Source organism: Silurus aristotelis, assembly GCF_946808225.1.
Source record: "Silurus aristotelis genome assembly, chromosome: 8".
Classification (NCBI taxonomy): domain Eukaryota; kingdom Metazoa; phylum Chordata; class Actinopteri; order Siluriformes; family Siluridae; genus Silurus; species Silurus aristotelis.
Genome location: NC_139581.1, coordinates 29,265,608 through 29,277,325, shown reverse-complemented (window position 1 = coordinate 29,277,325; position 11,718 = coordinate 29,265,608). Strand labels below are relative to the sequence as shown.

At 39.7% G+C, this 11,718-nt stretch overlaps 1 protein-coding gene across 3 annotated transcripts in view; it reads right to left on the bottom strand.

Moving 5' to 3' along the window:
* Window positions 1-7,844: 7,844 nt before the first annotated feature.
* Window positions 7,845-11,718, bottom strand: part of slc36a4 (solute carrier family 36 member 4) — a 16,639-nt gene continuing 12,765 nt past the window's right edge. For all 3 annotated transcript variants that reach the window (XM_083549084.1, XM_083549085.1, XM_083549086.1), the window contains one exon: window positions 7,845-8,383. In XM_083549084.1, coding sequence (XP_083405210.1) covers window positions 8,151-8,383 — 233 coding nt within the window. In that variant the 3' untranslated portion in view covers window positions 7,845-8,150. The remainder of the gene's footprint in view (window positions 8,384-11,718) is intronic.

Below are 11,718 nucleotides of genomic sequence, written 5' to 3'. Positions count from 1 at the left end.
ATGGTTCGACTTGCAATTTTATGATCTTACGATGGCGGTAGTGATACGACAAAATTGCAAAAATATTAACGCATCTCCATCGTAATTCAGTGACTTCCTGTAGATCCATCATTGTAGAGGTTATTAACTGTTCACTAAGGAACACTTCAGTGCAAAAGCCTATGTGCAACTGCAGCCCTCAGTTACTGTAACAGAATGTTAATTACAGACTAAATCCATCATGGTCCATCATGGATCCATCATAGAACCATCCTGGGCATCAGCAAATGGTCTCCAATTGAACTCCATCCAGAGGTAGGATAGATCCAGTAGGTGCCATTAGCATACAGTCTACATGCACGTCATACTCACGTGTACTGGATCCATGTGATTTGTAATGATCTTAGAAGTCTGCAGGAGTCATAAACCATAAAAATCACCTCTCTCTTTATCAGTAGACATTCCTCAGTGTGTTCTTTTCTTCTCTGTTAGAGAGAAAAGTAAAAAAAAAAAGAAAAAAAAAAGGTTGTAAATTATTTAAAAAGATTGAGCACCAAACCTCAAAAAAAGGTAGATCTTGTCTGAAACTGGATGGAGTTGTGTTGTAGCGTGAAATGTGATAAAGTGGGAACAGTTATGAATTATGGAAGGATGATACCAAGTTCCATTAAATAACACACTTTCTCTCTCTCTCTCTCTCTCTCTCTCTCTCTCTCTCTCTCTCTCTCTCTCTCTCTCTCTCTCTCTCTCTCTGTGTAAGAGAAAGAGAGATTTATTAAAATATTTAAACATTGTTCTGTCCTCCTAAAGCCTGAGATAAAATGAGCTGTATATTTGGGCCATGTTTGAAAATAAAAAGCAGAAAACCTAAAATCTGAGGATCCCCCTGAGCATTGAGGACCATTTTGACTATCACCTTGAGGATCACCCTGAGGACCACAACTGAACCCTGAAGAACACCCTGAGGATCACCACCGAACCCTGAGGATCACCCTGAGGATCACCCTGAGGGTCACCCTGAGGATCACCACTGAACCCTAAAGATCACCCTAAGGATCACCACTGAACCCTAAAGATCACCCTGAGGATCACCCTGAGGATCACCACTGAACCCTAAAGATCACCCTAAGGATCACCACTGAACCCTAAAGATCACCCTGAGGATCACCATTGAACCCTGAGGATCACCCTGAGGATCACCACTGATCCCTGAGGATCACCCTGAGGATCACCACTGAACCCTGAGGATCACTCTGAGGATCACCCTGAGGATCACCACTGAACCCTGGAGATCACCCTGAGGATCACCACTGAAATGCAACATCAACACTATTATTTTTACTGCATTCAGTCATAAGAAAACCCGTCTAATTTCAAAATGAATTTGTCTCGGGAAAACTCGGAACTAACAGCTGCTGAGGCTCATCACCATCTTTTGCTTCAACACGGCACAAAACACACCATAGGGCTTAGTTTTATTACTCACACGCAGCATAACGTTTACTTGCTAATTACCAAACATGGCGGTTAGCATAATGTTCTCGAGCTAATTAGCAAAAATAAAAAATTCTTATTGTTCACTAAGGCAAAGTTTTGTGATCATACAGAAGCGAAGCTCCACCCCTCTGTAATAATAATGTACTGCGTTCTCCACCCACTGAGGCGGGATCTATGCGCCAATCATTCCTCCGTGGGACCTGACTGGATCCCAGGAGGAGGCTGTGGGCGTGGCCTGTGTGTGGTGTGGGCATGGCCACACTGTCACACCTTCAAATAACCACCACACACCCCAACGCATGAGATAAAGAACTTTACAGTGTGTGCTGGAAGCTGCTGAGACCTCAGTAAGACGGTCGGTCGGTCGGTCGGTCGGTCGGTCGGTCGGTCGGTCTGTCTGTCTGTCTGTCGATGTCAATTCATATCTACCTCTCTGTCTGTCTGTCTGTCAAAACAAAAAAAAAGAATAAGTGAATAAAAATGGAGTAAAATAAAAATGCAGAAAAATGCAAAAAGTTAATAAAATCATCATAATCGACTTAATGTGGAATTGGATGTAAAAAAAAAAAAAAAAAAGATTATTGATTTCGTTTTGACCTTTTATATAATATAATATGTATTAAAAAAATACGTTTTATATATATATATGTATGTGTGTGTGTGATCCCCATGAGGCCTATGTATGAAGAGGTTCTACTATATATATATATATATATATATATATATATATATATATATATATATATATATATATATATATATATATATATAAATCAATCAATCTTTAATAAATCATCAATCTTTTGTGTGTGTGTGTAAGTGTGACAAGAGGCATGAACGAGCCAACAAAAGGATCAAAGTGAAATCAAATCAATCCAGTCTGTTTATCAGAATCTTTTCGACAACAATCCACCATTATTGACAGTGCTGGGCCCTTGAGCAAGACCCTTGTTCTGTAGTCAGAGGAATTAAAAAATTATTTGAATAACTTAATTTCTTTTTGGAAACCATGGACAAGGTCCTCCGGACTAATGAGGAGAGGGACCATCTGCCCTCAGGCAAAACTCATTTGGTGCATCATGAAACAAAAAACACAACAAAGGACACCAGGTAGAATCCTGTATCAGACATATATAGGAGAACATTCCTCTGCCAAAACTTCAGCAACTGGACTCCTCAGTTCCCAGATATATACGGACTGAAGACATGATGCTAACTTTTTTAATAGGGTTGTATGTGATATACAAATCATTCAATTCTAGTTTGTAGTCTCTGTGAACTTTTTAGGATGATGGTTTTCAAATGTAAGCGCTACATACTTCACGGTATCCCATATTCCAGGCTTGGGCTTGAACAGGAAGTGTTAGCTGGTACAGGATCATATAGAAACTAAAGTTTACGGCATTAATCGACGACTTCCTGTCGCATGGCGTCGAACCACCGCCCCATTAAATCACTATGTATCCCTCTCATTCTCATAATAGAGCCGGAAATAGACTCAGGCAGACGCAACAATCGCAGCGATATCGAAACGTTGTTACGTTTATACAAACACCCCGGACTAAATATTCAATAAACACAATGAGACATGTTGCGTCTCCGGGACATGACGAGGAGACGCCGGCTGATTCAGTGACTCACTGTCCCTCAGGCTCTGGCATTTTGCAACTTTTTTTTTTCTTTTTGCACTGTGTGCTTTTCCCTGAGATGAGCAGTACTCTCTCTCTCTCTCTCTCTCTCTCTCTCTCTCTCTCTCTCTCTCTCTCTCTCTCTCTCTCTCTCTCTCTCCCTCTCCCTCTCCCTCTCCCTCTCCCTCTCCCTCTCCCAGAGCTAAGGGCTGCTCATTATTTTTTTCTTCTTCTACTTTGATGCCAACTTTCGGAGCTGTTTTTTTTTTTTCCTTTTTTCCTCCCTCCTCTTCACCAACTCGGCTAAGAAATGGCTCCTGCAGGGTGCTGGAAGATTACCGTACTCACACACTCATGTTTTTTTTTTTTCTGCTCTTGATTTCACACACACACACACACACACACACACACACACACACACACACACACACACACACACACACACTGTAACTCTGTTAAACAGCGGTCTGTGGGTTTTTTTTCCACTCATCGTTTGAAAGCAATTTTTAAAAACAGATTTGACCTTCAGGAGTTTCCAACAAGGTCATGATTCATTCTGTATTTCCCTGAAAAGCAAAATGTAATTATCTAGACGCAAGAAAAACATACAACTGAGTAAGTATTGTGATTGAGCTTCATCTGCACCTGACCGACCGACTGACGATCCATCCATCCATCCATCCATCCATCCATCACCGTCAGACCTCCAGCTGTTTCCTGATGTTCTTACAGGTTGTTTTTTTTTTTTTTTTCTTTTTCTTTTGTACGTCAAGAAAATCTTTTCCCCCTTTTTTTAACCGACATTAATTTATGCAAATGAGTCCACGTCTAATTAAACATGCATAACCGTGCATCTCATTTGCATCCTTGAATATTTTTTTCCAATCCGACTACAGTAATCGAATCTGGCGCCCTCGGTTAATCGCGGAATTGCATTCCAATCAGCAACCAGCAATCAGTTTGACCAAAAAACTTATAGGGAACAGTTTTTATCGCGTTTTACGTTGAAATAATGAAATTTATGAATACAAATATAATTATTAATTATAAACTGAAGTAAAATGTTAATAAAGTACAGAACGTAAAGAATGCGGTGACGCGTATCTTTAACTCCGCCTCTTTTTTTTTTACATTATAGGACACTTCAAACAATAAACAAGCAGAGAAACTACGCATAGGCTGCGCTACAGAGCTGTAGACTGTACGGTAGATGTACTGGGTATAAATGTGAGAGTTCACTGTATTTCTATTCATTTACACAAAATTCATCTCACTGTATTCTTGCAAATGTTTTCTGTGTGTGTTTAAAGTGTGTGGGAGGACGATTTACGTCTTAAACAAAGGAAAAAAGGATTTTCGGGGTGAAATTATCTCAATTATCTCATGAGATAATATCTAGATTTATGATATTATCTCATGGACACAAACATTCCTCATAATAAAACAGCAACGACTGTATCAACTGAATATGATGAATGCAGGCTACAAGTAACAGCTGCTTAGATTTCGACAAAAGAGAAGAGGAATGAAGACTAAAGACTGACTGACGAGCGGAGAAAGGGATCGGTTGTACCAGGGTTGGTTGTGAAGACGGACGATCCGGTGTGGCGCCCCCTAACGGGAGAAGCCGAAACCAGCTTTTTAACCAAGCAGGCATTTTATTTTAAATTGTTTGAAAAATGTAAACTGTTCACAAACATTAATAAAAAAGATATTTTTTTACATTTCTTTCCTCAGAACGGTAATGAAATTAAACCGAACCATGAATTCTGTGCGCCGTTACACCCCTAATACAGGATATGATGCAAATTGTACAGAGTGGGCGGAGCTACTTTCTATAAAGTATCAGATAACCTGTTGGTTGCAGGAGGAAACCCTGGTACCCTGATAAAGCGATGCACCTGAATTGAGAACTCGCTGCGCCGTGGATTTTCGGGACGCTCAGGTATTTTTTTTTCAGAAATCCTCGTCTTCTATAAAAAGATCTGAGGCCTGTTTCTGTGCTCACGTGGCAGAAATAAGCTCACGCTCATGCACTCGTCCTTTCGCTCTCCTCCACATTCCCCCCATCACTCACCCCCTCGTTCTCAATTTCTCTCTCTCTCTATCTCTTCACTGATTCAATCCCTAATCTCTTCTCTTCATCCCTTTGTATTCTTCTTCTTCGCACAGTCATCTTTTTTTACACATTTCATTCTGCCTCTCTCTATCAGTCTCTCTTTTTATCTCTTCCTCTCTACCCCGCTCTCTTGCTCGTGTGCCAGCTGTCAGGAGAGCAGTGATGTGTGGCGAAAGCAGGCATGAGAAGAATACGAGCACAGCCGAGCTAATGAGCCGAGAGTCAGAGCGAGGGAGAAAGAAAAAGAGAGAGAAAGAGAGGGAGAGAGTGATAGAGAGAGAAATATGGATGAACTGACAAAAAGAGAGAGGGTAAAAGAGATACATAGAGGAAGAGGGAAAAAGAGAATGACACAGAGCAGAAAAAAAGGATGAGATGGCAAGAAAGGAATGGAAAGAACAAGAGATTGAATCCAATAAATAGAAAGAGAAAGAGTGAAATATAGACAAATAAAACAGAGGTAAAAGAGATACAAGAAGGAAGAGAAGTAGAGAGAAAGAGACAGAACAGAAAAGATGGCAAGACAGAGAAATGAAAAGAATGATAGATAGAAACAAAAATGAGATAGAGAGATTCAAATATAGAAAAACTGACAGAAGGAAAGAGAGCGAAAGAGATAGAAGGAGAAAAAGGAATAGAGAGAAAGAGACAAAAAGAAAAAGGAAGAGATGGCAAGGAGAATTTAAATAATGATAGAGAGAGAGAGAGAGAGAGAGAGAGAGAGAGAGAGAGAGAGAGAGAGAGAGAGAGAGAGAGATGCAAATATAGACTAACTGACAGAGGATAAAAGAGATATAGGGGAAGAGAGAGAGAGAGAGAGAGAGAGAGAGAGAGAGAGAGAGAGAGAGAGCAAGAGCAAGAGAGAGAGAGAGGTGGAAATAGAAAAAGCAAAAGAGGGCTTGTAAGAGACACAGGGAGGAAAAAGAATAGAAAAAAGAGGCAGAAGAGGAAAAAAAGGAAGAGATGGCGAGAAAGAGAAAAGGAAAGAACAATAGAGAGAATCAGAAAGAGTGATGCAAATTTAGACACACTGACAGAAAGAAAGAGGTGAAAGAGACACATGGAGGAAAAGAAATAGAGAAACAGACAGAACACAAACTTCCATTACAAGAAAAAGAAAAAGAGCGATTGAAAGATAGACAAACTGACAGAAGGAAGGAGGGTGAAAAGAATTCAAGAAGAAGCAGGAAAAAAGGATGAGATGGCAAAAAGGAGAAATGGAAAGAAACGGCAAGAATGTGTGTGTGTGTGTGTGTGTGTGTGTGTGTGTGTGTGTGTGTGGACAAAATGTAAATCAGAACAATACCAATGCTACCAACAAAAGAATACTCGTTTCTGATTGGCTGGCAGGCGTGTGTGCTTGATAAAAAGCTCCATTTAAAAACAAATTCTGTACAATGTTACCATGACAACAAGCATGCATAGCATCAAGAGAAATTGCATGGCACGGATACCAGGCACAATTCAGTACCCGAGTTGAGAGAACGTTGGCCAGGGAGCGCGTCAGTGAAGCACGGTGGTGGAAGCGTAGTGTTCTCCAGCATTAGGGACAGAAACAGTGGTCAGAATTGAAGGAAGAATAAATGCATTACCTGCTCTAGCGCCACACAACAACATTGTGAACTTCAATTTTAAATGAAGGCTGCATTTGAACCTTGAGGAACATCTGCGCAGAAACCCGAATGTCACTTCATAGACGCTTCCTATCCACTCCAAATCCAGCTGTGCGGCGCTTGTAAAGACGTCCCCGAGGCTGTGAGGTGGCAATATGCTCAATAAAAGGTCCTGATGAGCGCTTTTTATCAAAACGAGAGATTTCAGCTGCTGATGTTTAAGACTTTTATGCATTTTGATTACAATTGCTGTGCGATAAAAATGTGCAAAAACACCACTATTGTAATTCATCATCATAATCAATAATTGATTCATAATTGATTCACTGCTTAATGGAGGAATTTGATTGATCAGTTCAATAATCCATGAATGAATGAATAAATTAACATACGATTGAATTGATGTGGAAAAATAATAATAGTAAAACAATATTAAAAAGATTGAATTCAAATGTAATTCTGAAAAATATTCAGAAAACTAAATATAATCATAATATATTATTATTATTATTATTATTATTATTGCACTAAAATTTAATTAACATCATAAATGACTTTACTGGCTAATTAATATGCGACACGAATATAATGAACATTTAATAAATGTCACAATAATAACCTGGTATCTGATCAAATTGACCAGAAATGTAGGCGGGGCTTCGATCAATGTAAATGTATAACAGATTTTTTTTAAACCCACCCAATAACTCTCTCTGACCATAGTACAGCTATGTATTAGTATTAGCTTATGGTGTCTCAGATCATCATGCTCAGAGGAACGCACCTTCTGCCTTCTTCTACATACCTAAATGTTAGACACCCGGGAAGTGCTGTCTGCCCTCTACTGCATCCCTGAGAGTAAGACACTCAGAAAGTGCTGTTTTCCCTCTTCTACATACCTGAGCATAAGACACAAAGAAATCTCTGTCTACCCACGTGATTGGCTCCTGGCCACGGATTGGTTGCACCAATCATAATCCGGGAATGAAATCTTTCAAAATCAACAAATGGTTGTTAAAGCAATTAATTTATTAATAATAAATCCGTCTAATCAAAAGGGTATATAACAATACAGTGTATAGAACGGTGTATAAACACACTCGCGCACTCGCACACAGAGCAGGAGCAATGTAACACACCACGCTGGGCATTTCAATAGTCTTATTTTCACATGGAGCCCCTCCCACACACACACACACCAACGGTGAGATGATGGCAGTGTACATCTGGAATGAAAAAAAGTCATTTCTAAAAAATAGTATTCGGAGTGCATTATCACTTTATATGGCAGTGGGTGTGGCTTAGTCCCGGTCGTCACGGAGACGGGTAAAAAATCTCGCCTAACGTGACGTAAGTTCCGGTGACGAAGCCGAGGAATCCGATCAGAGCGATAGACAGGTCCTTGAGGAAGAGGAACGCGGAGGGACGAGCGGAACAAGCGATCAGTTCTACCAGGGGTGGGAAGACTAGCGCCAGGGCGGAGCTACTCACTGCACCGACCAATGAGATCACCAGATCCAAGCGGGGGATGAGAACAGCCACTGCACCTGCAGACAGAGCAGAAGGTTTTAATATAATATAATGAAACTTTTTGATACCAACTTGTGCACACAAGCATACTAGCATACAAAAGGGGAATGACTTTCACAAAATCTTCGCTTGTACTTCATTTCCTTAACGTTTAGCAAACCTAAATTTCTGTCCTTGATCTTGTTTTCGCTCAAATTTTCTTTTCCGTCTGCATATTCGCCCGGTCTTGTGCTTGTTCCTGACCACGCTCCTGACTGCCGAACTGGATCCTTTGCATGTTTCATTATAGCTGCTCTTGCCTACAATTGCATCTGAGATTGACCTCTTCACCCACCCGTATCTTGATAGGTTCACGCTTCACTTCAACAATCTTCAAGCAACCAGACCCGAAATTGCGTCCGATTTTAAACGGGAGCACGGGCAACATTGAACGTCGATCGGCTTTTGATCGACAACAGCACTCAATTCGATTTCCCTGATGCATTAGCAACATTAGCAACGGCGGCTGTATTCACGGGAAGTAGTAGATAGATAGAAGATAACCGTGACTCAACACCGATCAGCCGAAGTATAGCTTTAAACCGGACAAAGCCGGGCAGTCGCCTCAGGCTCCAGTCACTACAGCTGACCAATTTAGTCCACTATGACATCAAATGTCAAAATCCCTTGCAGGTTTCTGAAGGTTGAAAAAGCACTTTGCAGAGAGAGAAGCAGGGCAATTTAAGAGAAAAAGAAAAAAAACTTACCAGAGCTAAAAAAACAACCTGAACTCGAAAGGTTAAAAAAGAAAAATGGATTTTTGTCTGAGACCAAAGTCTAACAGATGTATTAATGTGTGCAGAACTACACACGTGTTTTGCCAGTCGAACTTGGTTGTAGCAGTTTCTCTCTGACCAACCAATCAGAGGACGGAAAAATGCTGACGCTATTCAGCGAGCTGCCCTGGGAGGAGAATATGAAATCTGTTTGTTAAATAAACAGGCCCGTTGCTAATAGAGACTGAGGTAAAAGAGCATGCAGTACTGACTCTGAAGGCCCTTGGCAGATTATAGTACACAGAAGCTCCAGCATCTCAGCCTGCATTTAGACGGTTGTTCTGTAACTACTAGTTCAACGGTAAAAGACCTGGGAGTTATTTTAGACAGCAACTTATCTTTCAAAAATCACATCAATCAAGTTACAAAAACAGCCTTCTTTCACCTTAGAAATATTTCTAAGTTAAGAAATATGTTATCTATATCTGATGCAGAGAAGCTCGTCCATGCGTTTATGACCTCTAGAATAGACTACTGTAATGCATTACTAGGTGGATGTCCTGCATCATTAATAAACAAGCTTCAGTTAGTTCAGAATGCAGCAGCAAGAGTTCTTACTAGGTCAAGAAAATACGATCATATAACCCCAATCTTATCGTCCCTACATTGGCTTCCTATTAAGTTTCGAATAGACTACAAACTACTGCTACTCACTTATAAAGCACTAAATGGTTTGGCTCCCATGTATCTATCCAGTCTCTTAACACGCTACAATCCGTCACGCTCCCTGAGATCTCAAAACTCTGGGCTTCTAGTAGTTCCTAGAATAGCAAAGTCCACTAAAGGCGGTAGAGCATTTTCACATTTAGCCCCTAAACTCTGGAATAGTCTTCCTGACAGTGTTCGGGGTTCAGATACACTCTCCCAGTTTAAGTGCAGATTAAAAACATATCTTTTTAGCAAAGCCTACACATAACACACATCACACACATCACATCACAACCTTGTGCTCCAGAACATCTGATCACATGCACATTATCAACTTGTGCTGTTAATATCATGAACAGCAGCTACGCTAATTCCTCTCCACTGCTTCTCTTTCTCTCCCCATCCCGAGGCTTCCTGAGGTTTGGCCAGCTCCAGTCACATCCCACCTCGTGAAGATTATGGACCTATGGATGATCATGGAGAAGTAGATGCCGAGTGTTTAAAGGCCCTGGCATGGAGAAGCTGATGCTGGATCTATGATGATCACAAATTGTTCTGTATTGTTGAAAGATTTATGACCAAACTTTTGATGTCACCCATATGAGGATGGGTTCCCCTTTGAGTCTGGTTCCTCTCAAGGTTTCTTCCTCATATCATCTAAGGGAGTTTTTCCTTGCCACTGTCGCCACGGCTGCTCATCAGGGACAAACGCACACCATTCACCTTCACTGTTGTTTTCTGTAAAGCTGCTTTGAGACAATGTCTGTTGTGAAAAGCGCTATACAAATAAACTTGACTTGACTTGACTTGATTAGATTGACATGGCAGCACATAGAGGCTGAAATCTGATCGGACAAAAACTTATCCACATACACGTACTGGAAGCAGTGCAGCCAAGAGAAACACTACGAAATGAAGAGAATAAACTGTTGGGAATAAATTAATACAATTTCATGGAACAAATATTAGAATTTATGTTGTAAATGTAGGTCAGTGCTTCTGATAGTGTTTAGGCAGCAGAGAAGGATTTGCTGGCCCTGACTGCCCGCCACTGGCAATAGTAATAGCAATAAGAACATTAGTAGTCACTTTAGTAGTAGTAGCACTATTAATCCCAGTAAACGTAATAGCTCTAGTAACATGAATAATAGTAGTTGCAGTAATGGAAGGAGGCTCCAAAGTTTAGAAAGTACAACATACCATTGTTAGTCCCTGTAGTAGTCATAATCTCTAGTAGTAGTTGTAGACCCTGTATTATTATTATTATTAGTAGTAGTAGTAGTATATGTATGTATTAGTAGTAGTAGTATATGTATTAGTAGTAGTATGAGTAGTATTAGTATTAGTATTAGTAGTATTAGTATTAGTATCTGTATTAATATTAGTATGAGTAGTATTAGTAGTAGACCCTGTATCAGTATTAGTATTAGTAGTAGTTGTAGTATATGTATTAGTAGTAGTAGTAGTATCTGTATTAGTAGTATTAATATTAGTAGTAGACCCTGTATTAGTATTAGTAGTATCTGTATTAGTATGAGTAGTATTAGTAGTAGTTGTAGTATATGTATTAGTATTAGTAGTAGTAGTGGTAATAGTATTAGTAGTAGTAGTAGTATTAGTAGTAGTATTAGTATTAGTATCTGTATTAATATTAGTATGAGTAGTATTAGTAGTAGACCCTGTATCAGTATTAGTATTAGTAGTAGTTGTAGTATATGTATTAGTAGTAGTAGTAGTATCTGTATTAGTAGTATTAATATTAGTAGTAGACCCTGTATTAGTATTAGTAGTATCTGTATTAGTATGAGTAGTATTAGTAGTAGTTGTAGTATATGTATTAGTATTAGTAGTAGTAGTGGTAATAGTAGTAGTAGTAGTAGTAGTATTAG